We start from the raw sequence: 12,733 nt of genomic DNA, 5'->3' as shown, positions 1-12,733 counted from the left end.
TGGTATGATTAATTTTCGACAGATGGCGCCACTGTACTTCGAATAAATTTCATATATTGTTGTGACAGTTCATGCAGTTTCGAATTGAAACGAAAACAGCGAACGAATGATGACGTCTCGAGTTGTGGGTGTCATAAGAATATATATAAATTATGAAATTCATGTCCGTCTCAAATAATTAAAATAAAAACGAGAAAAAGTGTATAAACTAATTTTTTATTTGTTAAATTCCACGCGGACGAAGTCGCAGGGCGAAGCTAGTTATATATAAAACTAACTTTTAACCTAATTTCCTCTTGATATATGAAACATATTTAATCTGTATTAGCAAATATATTTTATGACTACAATATATTTATAACTAATATTAGGACAATGATTTAAATGTTAAATAACCGTAAATTTTTTTGTGAATGTAGACTCATCTTTATAAAGAAAACTCAATAAGATGTCGGGCCCCAACGATGATATGGAGATGGAGAAAATAGCAGAAGACGAGCTGTCAAAGCTACAAAGACAGGTAAGTTATATTTATTTAATTCTTCTCACATCTTCGACCATGTATTGTTGACGTTCACCTCTTTGCTGAGGATCATGATTCCTCGACATGAATTGTCTTCCTCTTCTTTGTGCTGATCGTCATGTTCCTCAAAATTAAGCTCACAACCGTTCAGAGTTCCGTTCAGAGAAAGGCTATACTCAGGATTTCTCCACGAGATTGAATCAGGAATGAGAAGGTCTATAGACGAACAAAAGTAATCGATAATGCCAGCGGATTGGCAACTTGAAGTAGCAGTGGCCAAGTCATATAGCATGCAGAACAGATGCACCGACAAGCGCAACGTAAGACGTCTACCCAATAGGTGAAAAGGCTGCTTCCAGTCGGTCTTATTTGAAATCTATTGGGGTGGTCGATGTTCAGCAACGGACTTACGGCTGAAATGATGATGATGATGACCTGTTCTTATCCTGATCATCGAGAAGTGCAGGTTTTGTATCAAGAATCAAGCGGCTTTGGTCCGACCAATCAAAAGTCCGACCAAGCAAAAATCGTGTTATTTTCAAAGTGCATTCTCTTACTCTTACTATGTTTCCGTTTATCCTTCGATTTCACATATTCTTGCATTGATTCTTGTTTAATCTTAGAACTTGGTGAGTTTCTCCAAAATTAAACTAAATCACACTAAACAAATTAATACCGACAAATAGATTGCTTTACTTACAATTTAAAATGTAGTAGTAGACACGTGTAAATGCATCTTTACATTTCTTTGCAATTGTTGATGGTTTATACCACATCTGTCTCTTTCTTTTGCTTAATTAAGTGTATTTAAAAGAGTGAGACGTTAAACTTAAGATCTGCAGATGTCCCTAGCTTAAACGATAATAATTATAACATAAGCAATATGCAATTTAGTTCCGTGTTATGGAGATCGACCGTGCGACGGTGACCAGCAGCGCGCAGCCTACCTTGAGGATGCAGAGAAACATCATCAGGACCCTCAGCGCCGAGCTGGAAAAGATCATGATGGAACTTAAGGTCCTTACGAGTAGAGCTTATAGAAAGAGAAAAGAGAAGTTACACCACTCTAGGTGTGTGGTTCTCTATCCTGACTGAAATGAAACACCGGTATGTGTAATGCATGGCTGTACAATATTCACGAGCTGATGGCAAGCTTTGTGATCGAATCCAAGAACACCATCACAACAGAACACCACGCTACAAACATACACACACGACAAAATTCATGCCATTTGATTTATCAAACTACTATCGGAAAGCTTCAGATATAAACGTTCCGTATGGGACAACCATTTGATTTACTTCACACAACAGTGTTTCGTTTCAGATAGGATAATTTGACTACACTAATAAAATAAATAATAAAAACACTAATCAGTTAAACGTGGAGGAGTCACATCCCGAAAAGTATCTTGAACGTTCAGACAATTTTCCCTCAAACCAAAAAATTAAGTTACTTTTAATTTTACATCTTCCAGGTAAAAGAAACAGTTCCTTTACTGCTTTACCCAATCCCGAATTGTTTATATTATTAACGATCCAATTTAATTATAATAATAATTAAATGTTTATAGAGTATACAAAATATATTGAATTCTTGAATCATCATCACCATTTCAGTAGAAGAACGTCCACAGCTGGACATAATCCCTCCAGATTCCCAACAGCACCATTTGTAAGTGGCCTTCACCCACCATCTTCCAATGGCCATATCAAGGTCGTCTTTTCACCTTATGGTAAGATATCCTACTCTGTCTGTGGTCTGTGATCGTCACTCCAGAACTTTAAAACTACAGCAATATACAACATGACATTCCGGAGATATCTACGTAATCAACACCGATATTTCAGTTAACGAGAAGCACATCGAACATTCTAGAAAACGCTAGAACAAGAGAGAAACTTATCGCGCTACTGAAGGAACACGAGAAATGTTCTGCTGAAGTGCGGGAACACCGTGACACGATCAACGAGCTGAACTTCCTTGTGAAGCAAGTGCAGAAGGAAATCAAAACGCTCAAGTCTAAGGGATCAAGTTACGACAAGGTGAGTAGATCTTAATACTTTTAATAACAACACATTGCTCACATATCCCCCCATTTTAAGGATAGTGAAAGTTGCAGAAGAGGTTACAATTGTTCTATGAAGCCAATAAAAATAATCATAAAATTCAATCTTCCCATGAAAGCAACCAATATATACAGGATGATTGGTTGTAGGTGTAAAATCTTTAAAAGGATGAAAGTTCTGATTTGTCGGCATAGCTTGTGTTGGACACGGCTTCGCAATAAATTTATTTCCCATTTTGCATTGTTATCACATAAAGTGTATCTTGTGGTGGTCACATTGCCATCTGGTGGTGATTAACAACAATGAGGATAATATAAATCTTCTCCGCGAAAAATTAAGTATTATTAAGTAGTATTATTTATTATATATATATACATATATTTATATATATGTATATATATATAATAAAAGTGTGTGTATACATATATATATACATTAATATATATAAACATATATAATATGTATACATATATATATAAACATTTTAAAAAATATGTAGTTTGAATTTCCAACGTTAGCTTCTACGTTAAAAAAATACACTTCTTTACCGCCATTATTGTATATTTTTGTTAAGAAATTATTTGTTTCGAAAATGGAGTGGTGCACTAAAGAGACTAGGATTGTAGTAACGGCCCTGTACAAAGTAGGTAAGGAGCTAGCCGTCATTTTTGGTACACTATACATATATTCATGATGGTGGTTAATATATAAATAATAAATGTTTAGAGCATTTTGAGCAAAAATCTTCAAAGTTTATGCACCTATTTCCAATCGCACTGTATTTTTGATCACTCTAAAATATGTTAATTTATATCTTCTATTAGAATACAGTCTAAGTTTGCAGTGATATAATAAACCATGATTAATTTTAATATTTAGTAATCTGAATTTCATCGCTTTTAAGTTAATTATTGTATCTGAAACCATTGATTTTTGTACAAGGTATACCATATATTAATTAACAGCACATGAGCTAAACATTCATCCTGTATATACGTTTTTGAGTGATTACATTGTTGAGTATTCGTAGGAGTATGCATACAACCTCACAAATCAGAACATGGCAGTCCAGCTGGAGAATCGCCTGGACACCGCGATGAAGAAATTCAACACGGTCAACTGCGGCAACTATAAACTGAGGCTAGAGATTGACTGCCTCTTGCGGGATCGGTAAGAACTTTGAAAACCTTATCCAGAGCTTCTCAACTTTTATATATTTTGTTACATATTTATATATATCATACATTAAAGCAGTGATTCCCAAAGAAGCATCAGGTTCATCCTTCACACTAAAATTTTGACTTATTGCTTATGTTATTTTATTTATATATTTATTATTATATGTACATTTAATGTTACGCATATTTTACATAACAGATACAAAATTTTGTTTTGAGTAGTTTTAATTTAAATTTAATTAATAAATGTATAAATTAACATGTGTTTTTACTTTAAGTTTTTAACACTAAACTTCACTACAGTTAGAAATTTACAGGAAATCAATATCAGGTAAGTAGGGGGTCTACGCAACACGAAAAAACATGGCAAGGGGTCTACGACACAAAAAAGTTTGGGGAACTCTACATTAAAGTAAGCAAAATCATTTAGGTATAGATGGCTTTTAGAGAGATGCTCTCTACATTAAAAGGAATCAAAGACTTGTGAAGTAATACCCCTGACTGTTCCATACGGAACGGTATGAATTGGTAGATTTTGGAATAAAGAATTTTTAAGAATTATACATGGATTTTAATTTATTTTTAATAAGTTACAGAGTTGAAATAATTTTAAAGAAAATTTCGTCAAACATAGATTTTATCGTGATATATGTGCCAATGTCGTATCATGATGAGGTGTTAATAATTTAGAATAAATAATAATTTCTATAGAAAAAACATCATCCAAAAACATTTTGTATAGGTTAAATACATAATAGATTTTATTTTTTATAATATTTTTTAGATGTTTCTCCTTCTACAAATCTCTAAATGTCTAAGCATCTAGATATGTTACAGGCAATTCTTCAACGTGACCTGGAGAAATCAGATCAAGCGTCTAATGGAAGGCAAGGCCCAAATCCTGGAGCTGGTGGAGCAGACGATCAGCACGTACGAGCAGCGCGAGGAGTGGTGCGCTAAGCTGGATGCCCTCAGGGAGAAGGCTGCCATGGACTATAGAAAGCATTGTCTGGTGAGTCTACCACATGATTCAATACCAACCAAAGATTATATACGATCAACAACGTGTAAATTTTTAAATATATTGCAAATTTCAAGGAAATTTTAATATTTTTTTGTTGAAGGACTAAACGCAATTTGAATAACAGTCAATCACAACATACGTCATATAAAAAAAATATAAAAAGAAACTAAATGAAAAAAAAACTACCTAAATGAAAATAAATAAATTAAATAAGCTTTTTTTAATTTATAACGTATTAACATAAGCGTCTTCGTAAAAAGCCTGTCTTCCGACAAAAGCCTTCCTCTATAGCTTTCTATTCAGTTCTATCTTTTGCTGCGACCGTCAATGTTGGACACATTTTTCTAATCTCAACCTCGCATCTCTTCTTAGTCTACCTCTGCTTCTTTTTTAATTAAAATACATCCTTATTTAAATAAGATTGTAATAAATAGCATAGATATTTGAGCACTGGTTCAATTATCGGGATACAGGTTGATCGGAAATAAATAAGGCATTTCCCATCTATAAGTATATCTATACATAAAATTAATATTTGTGTACATGGTGCTATATTAAATTGTGAGTAAAAAGGTTTCAAAGGATGAAATTGTACACCCTTTCTGAACAGTGGTTACGCAGCGGTAGACAACTGAGACTTGAGATCGTAGGTCAGAGATTCGATACACAGAATTATATAGAATTGCTACTGATCATAAACAAGTTGCAAGAAGACAGGCAGCAACATCTTCTGTGTACCATAATACCACACTGCAATCGCCAAATCGCCTCCTCCCATAGATATCTTTTGGGGTAGGCATATACCTTGCAGTGAACGTCTGTGTGCTAAAACTATGACGACGAATAACTTTTTTTTGGTTTCGGTGGGGGAAATCTTCCGGTATTTAAGATGCCCTGCCTTTGGGGGGGGAGGACAGGGGTATGTGGGATTTCTACCCACCAAACCCCCCCCCCCCCAGTGGGCGTGGGTATGCGTGTATACGCTACCCCCGAAACCCTCGTGGTACTATCACGATGGTTCGAGACCACGTCGAACCATCGTCTGCCTCGTCGACGAATAACCTTGGTTAACCCCTTCAAAAGATACTGAAGCAATGATGCTCTATGAAGATCGTTTCCAGCCTGTCTTATTGAGAATCTATGAATGTAGGCGACTTGGGCTGACATTCCTCAGTAACACACCCGTTTATCATTACGATTCAATAGGCGCTCTAGAGAACAGAACCTCAACATCTTGGTTGCTATTATCAAGCTTCGGAAAGCGTTAACGTTGGGAGAAGTGGTGGAAGAAACTTTACTAACGCTTTTTGTCTAGAGTGATCGAGGATTGACAATACCTGTAATGCATGACCCGACGCCAGTTCCAACAGAGCCAATTATACCGCAAAGAGGTCTAGGATGAGCTACTTCAGCGTTCATCCACGTCCAAACAATATGTATCTAAGCACTCTGTGTTTGGCACTAATCGGTGTAACATTACTCTTGAGGATACCCCGTGGAGGGGTGAAACACATGTTGAGTGAATTAGCGGTGGTAGTTGTGTAATTCGCATTGTTTGCCGCACGCGCATTTATCAGCGGGCTGGCGGGCGGTGCACTTTATTGCACGACTACTGCTACATAGCGGAAGTAGCTATATATTAGTCATTTTCTTACTAAGGATGGACTTCCGCAAAGTAACGCCTGAATCTATTAGATATTTAAGATCAGCGTGTGTACCTGAACAGGCGCGTTCGTACAAATTAACCAAATTTGTATCTGCCTAACAAAATAATTTACAGGAGGTGAGAGAGCTACAGAGACAGTTGGACCACAGCATGAAACTTGAGGAGTTCCTTCGAACGAAGGGAACCGTACGACTAACAGCTGCTGACGCCAAGGCCGAAGCCAGAAGGCTGGAGCAACAAGAGCAGGAGATACGTACATACAATAACTATGTCAACGTTCTGGATGCCATAAAGGTGAGAGGCAAGTTAAATGCCATCTCGTTTTTTTTTGCTTCGAGAATCATATGTCACTATGTTTTTGGCGGGAAATTTGACATTAATTTTTGAGTTGCCATAATATTAATTTAACAATCAACGTAATTACAAATTAAAATTTTACAATTTACTTCAAATTTAGTGATATTAATGGAAGTAATATATTCACATTCATAGCGTTAACTGAAAAATTTAGTGCCTTTTTTTGGTAAACGAAAAAAAATGTCAAGGTAAATTACATTTAAAAAAAAAAACTTTTTGGCGGGAACTTTGACATTCATTTAAGAATTTAAAAAAAATAAACAGCCTGCACAGCAGCATAAAAAGTAGTTTATTATATTTAAAAAAAGATCAGGAGAATTAAATAGTAAAATGCTTTCTTCGCCCGTAGGAGTACACCGGGGAGAAAGAGTTGGAACGGCTGACACAGGAGTTCACCAGGCGTGAAGAAGAGAACTACGCACTCTTCAACTACGTGAATGAACTCCACGCAGAACTAAAGAGTCTGGCTGACAGTGTTACTTCTTTACGTACTGCTATCGGTTAGTATATCCTCGTCGCCAACTAACATTTGTTAACATAAATCCAAATATAATTTATTTACAGTAACACCCCGCTTTACGCGAGGGATACGTTCCAAAAAAAATCGCGTTAACTGAAATTCGCGTATAACGAGGTTTATGATTAAATATAGTCAAAAATTATTACAAAAAAAATACAAATCATTTTAATTAATCACCTTAATTCTAGGAACACTTTATGCAATACATACTCTTATTTTTTACGGAAAAATACATCTATTGTCTTTTGGGTAACGTTTTGTTTACGTTCTTGTAAAATACGTTCATAACACCCAACACTGTTTTTAATTGTTTGACAGATGGTCAAGACACCATAGAGAAGTTGATGACTACATTATATTTATACTCACTCTTTCGCGTAATTCGAGGCATTTGAGGGCGAAATTTGCAATTCGCGTTATAGTGAAACCGCGTATAACGGGATCGCGTAAAGCGGGGTATTACTGTACTTAAATATTTATTTAAGATTCCTCAATAGCACTATTTTTCTTTAATTTGTTTTTTGAGGGGGGACCTCTCATTCTTCGCGGTCATATTTGGAGGGATGTTACGGATTTGAGTAAATAAGGTTTTCTTATCTATTATTATTATTCCACATTCTCCTTCCTTCCTTCGCATTTTCGTTTGTATAACGCATTTTACGCTTAAAAAAATCTATTCTTCTCTTTGAACTTCTTTTGGTCATTAACTCCAAAACCTACCGGCCCTAGGAAGAATCCCACAGATCCTTCATCATCTTCCACTTATCCCGTCATCTATTTTCCAAGTCCTGTCATTTCAGTACAGATTTTCAGCCGTGTTACACGCGCATTAACGATGTCATAAAACAAGAAAAACTTCTTTTCATTCAATAGACTTACTGTCTGGGTATAGCGTTCATTGTGTAATATGGAGAATTTGTGACCCACGTCGCAAAATTAAAGAGGCCTCCTTGCAATGTCTAGACTCATCTGTCTACCAGATTATAATTTAAACAATTCTACCAACGGTGCTTTGTAAGCCCTTTAAAAATCAGCTGATATCAGCTCTGGTAGACCTAAAATCTTCTGCAGGTTATAGAGATTACACTGTTATATCTTTCGCTCCTAACTTCACAATATCATAAATAAAACAAAACCTAAATACTGCATGGTCTAAATCATGGATGCACAGACAGCGGCCCGCCGGTCGAATACTGATGGCCCGCCGACAGCAAAAATTATACTCTCCTACATTCGAAAAATATTGAATTCTATTCCAGAATAAAACCAAAACAATTTAATTTCCTATACTTCTGGCGGCCGGTCCGCCATCAGTTCATGATTTGCCCGTGTGGCCCCTAGTCTTAATAAGTCTGTGCAACCATGGTCTAAATAAATATCTTCTTCTTTTGTAACAGTGTTTTTGTAAACATTTATATCAGGTACCTACCCTTTCTTAAACGGTGACGAAGATATATACAGAGTACATTACAGAGTACACATACAGAGTTGACCAGTTGAAACTTAAACCATGATCAGTGAAAATCAATGGCAATCTTTACAACTAGGTTCGGTTCGAGAAAAGACTTATACTCGTTATGCGGATGCCGATAAGATACCAATCAGGTGATATCATCATCATCACAGCCAGTAGACGCCCACTTTAAGGCAAAAGACTCCCTCGAAGATCGCCACCATGACCCGTCGCATTCTGCCCGTATTCAGCGATATCCACAACCTTGACTATATCGTCGATCCATCTAGTAAGGTAGCCTTTCGGACCCAACAGCCGTTGGTTGCACCAGCAATGTGTACCACTTTAGATGTAATGATGTAGTGTATATTACATGTATACAGAAAAAAATTGTAAACGTGTAATATTACCAATTTTGACCCAAATGCGCCTGCGATACTCCGCACAGGACACCGCGTTCTACACAATAGGAGATGACGCTACACACCACACCACAATATCCGTTTTAGGGGGCAGCCTCTTGTACCATAACCACGAACAGCGGCGGCGAACCAGGTGAGGATCCGGATCCCTCCTTGGTTCGCCGAGTGGCCAACGCTGCCGTTCCAAGCTGCAAACACAACATCGACTCTACTCGCCTCTACTCAGGTAGAACGTCAAGGTGCATCTGGAGTCTAATTAAGCCCAGGAATAATTTCTATTAAGTTCACGGACCCTACAGTTAACTCAGTATCGACGAAGCTGTAAAAACCGAGCTAGCAGCATTAACAGGCTGGGAATATATAAAGTCTAAGAAGTATTGCGACCGTAGCAGTTAGTAATAAGGAGCGTTCTCATGTGAACGTGAAAAATGAACATGAAAAAGTTGATGAAGTTAGTTTTATAACTTATATAATACGTATATTATAGACCTTCTAGAGCAGAGTTCCCCAAACTTTTTTGTGTCGTAGACCCCTTGCCATGTTTTTCCGTATTGGGTAGACCCCCTACTTACCTGATATTGATTTCCTGTAAATTTCTAACCGTAGTGAAGTATAATGTTAAAAACTTGAAGTAAAAACAAATATTAATTTATACATTTATTAATTGAATTTAAATTAAAACTACTCAAAATAAAATTTTGTATCTGTTATGTAAAATATATGTAACATTAAATAAACTATAAATAAAATAACATACAATATATACTTCATAGGTACTTTTATAAATAAAGTAAATGTTTTGATATTATAAGATAGTATGACGTAAGTAAATAGGTACTATCAGTGTATGAGTTGAGATCCACTATCGTGGACCCCCATTTTCATTTCATGAACTCCAAATTTTTTTTTCGCTGACCTAGACCCCTTGCAGGTTGCCATAGACCCCTAGGGGTCGATATAGACCACTTTGGGAATCACTGATTTAAAGCAACAAAACATCCACAGACGACGAGCGCGCGAAGCACCAGGCGAAGCTCTACAAGCAGCAGGACAGCATAGAGTCGTTGCGCAGCGCTTTCGAGCAACGTCGGGAGCAGAGCGTTAGCGCTGCGGCCGCCTGCACCCGCAGCCAGGACACGCTCAGCACTCTGCTAAAACGTGTACAAGATTTAGCACAGTAAGTCAACCGTGATCTTCTCCTGATCCTGATGAATTCAAATCCTTTTATATATAGATACTAGCTGATCCCGCAAACGTTGTTTTGCAAAAAAAATTTTTAATTTTCAATTTAAAAATAAGGGTTGATCGTAGAGGGGTGAAAATTTAGAGTTGTATGTTGTATCATAAAAAAAAAAAAATTTCGTCAAAAAAAAAATAAGGGTGAACAACCCTTATCACTTAGGGGTATGAAAAATAGGTAGTAGCCGATTCTCAGACCTACTGTTAAATTTCACGCGAAGTCGCGGTTAAAACTAGTCATAAATAAACACAGAAGTTTAATCAAAATCATTGAAATACATGTACTACAGCAAAAGCTCTAGGATTGGTTTAAAAAAAAATATTCTATTTTTAATTTTTTGACGTTTATATTTTTTAATTATTCTCATTTCTAAAATTTGGAAGCAAAGACATATCTTTAAAGAAGCTGTCGGTAATATATGATTGTGTTGTTTATATTTTTCGTTACCTTATGTTTATGCATCGAGAATAATATATTTAACGCGAAAATAAATTATGGTTACTTTAAAATGATTTATTATTTTCTTGAAGTAATCGGTAGAATTGATTTTAATCACTCTACCTGTACACAGTATTAACTATTAAATATTTCAATGTTGCCACTTGTTTCTACTGCGGTTATTTATCAAAAATTGTATATTTGTATTTACATTTTAATCAGTTTTTATTTCTATTTATATATTGATTTCAAATTCCATCTTTAATTACAGTTGCGAACACTAAAAACCGGACATAAAAATATAAATATCAAATAACTGAGTCGTTACTGAAAATCAACGCGTTGGTACGATTTAAGCTGTACTGCAGTACATGGCTAAGGATTCCTATTGTTGGTACTTTTAGCTGAAATTATTTATAGTTGAATGATCAATACATCTATTTTCTTAATTTTGGTGCGAAAACGTTTTACTTAACACGTTCACTGCGGGCCCAATTTTGAAGAACTTTCAGCTGGTGCGGCTGAGGTCGAATCAGCCTCAAGCTGAACTTCTTAGTAGTGCGGTTGAGGCCTTTTCTGCCTCATGTTTCAATCATTTTTTTTACAATATTGAGTCAATGCTTCGCAGACATAAAGAAAGCTATAGTTGTCTTTGTCATATCTCATACGGTTGAGTGTAAACAGCCGCCGCACTAGAGAGAAAACACGAGTTTTACGCGCCGCACCAGTGCAAAGTCTACCATGAGGCTGAATCGGCCTCAAGCCGCAGTGAACGTGTTAAAGGTTGTCGAATGGTGACCACGAAACACCGCATGGTTAAACCGTTCATCAGATGCACCAAAGACATAATTAAGGTAGCGGATAGTCGCTGGTTGTAGGTAGTGGCGTATATCCGCTGACGTAATGGTCCCTTGGACCCATTTTGACGATATATATTTCTAACTTTGAATTACAGAAGCTCCGACTGTGATTCGCTGCCGCTACTGAAACTGCTGGGAAAGTCCTTCGATATCAACACGACTAACGCTCGCCTTTACATTAAGAGCTTAGAGAAGAAGATAGCGGAGATGGTGAACCTTATAAAAGTTGATGAAGTTAGTTTTATTACTTTACTTATATAATACGTATATATAAACCTTCTAGAGGATAGGCTTCAACGTCTTGTGTGTAAATGGTATTTATATAAAAGTTATCAGAGCTTCTCAAATTAGCCTAAATCTGTGGTTTAGACTTCGATGTCTTTTATTGCTATGTGTCAAAAACTAATTAAAAAAAAAAAACATTTTTATATCGGCTCCCCTACAAAGTTGGCGTCATAAGCAGTAGCTGGGTTTGCTCGTCACTTTATTCACTGTGTCTGCTACTATGGAGGTAATGTTTCAGGCACTACAGCGGCACATGGAAGGCAAGGAGAGAACCCCGCCACCAGCTCGACGTGCCCGCCGAGCACCTCCGCCCTCACCCCGCCCGCCCCGGGCTCTCCTTGGACACGCATAGATACATACACTCATATATACAATCCTCACGCTAGCATAGACACACACATTTGTGGACCCTGTTCACACATTCAAAAACACGCCCTCATATGTGCCTTCTTGTACTCGCAGACATACACTGTTCACTTTGTTATTCTTCTATAGATACCCAGTGCAAGGAATAGGTTTTTCTCAAAGTCGCCACGAATGCCGGTCTTGCATTGCCCGAATCCATAGACTTTCCCGGACTTTAATAATCATAAAATTATCTAGTGGACCACCTACCCATACGGCCTCTACCTGCACGAGGTCAGAACCAAAGAAGGAAAGAGAAAGATGAAGTATTGATGGCTCATGTACATCAATT

At 36.8% G+C, this 12,733-nt stretch overlaps 1 protein-coding gene across 1 annotated transcript; it reads left to right on the top strand.

Moving 5' to 3' along the window:
- The first annotated feature begins 445 nt into the window (after positions 1-445).
- Positions 446-12,388, top strand: LOC137924344 (coiled-coil domain-containing protein 63-like). Its single transcript, XM_068767739.1, has 10 exons — positions 446-520; positions 1,418-1,540; positions 2,375-2,569; positions 3,624-3,763; positions 4,609-4,783; positions 6,576-6,755; positions 7,168-7,318; positions 10,219-10,390; positions 11,847-11,985; positions 12,275-12,388. Exons 1-10 carry the CDS (start codon positions 449-451, stop codon positions 12,386-12,388), a joined length of 1,461 nt encoding a protein of 486 aa, XP_068623840.1. The 5' UTR covers positions 446-448.
- Positions 12,389-12,733: the final 345 nt, after the last annotated feature.

Source organism: Battus philenor, unplaced genomic scaffold, assembly GCF_028537555.1.
Source record: "Battus philenor isolate CCGP_79_NKW_IND1 unplaced genomic scaffold, ilBatPhil1.0.hap1 SCAF_23, whole genome shotgun sequence".
Taxonomy (NCBI): Eukaryota; Metazoa; Arthropoda; class Insecta; order Lepidoptera; family Papilionidae; genus Battus; species Battus philenor.
The sequence above is the reverse complement of the archived record's forward strand: the minus strand, read 5'-3'. Positions and strand labels throughout refer to the sequence as shown.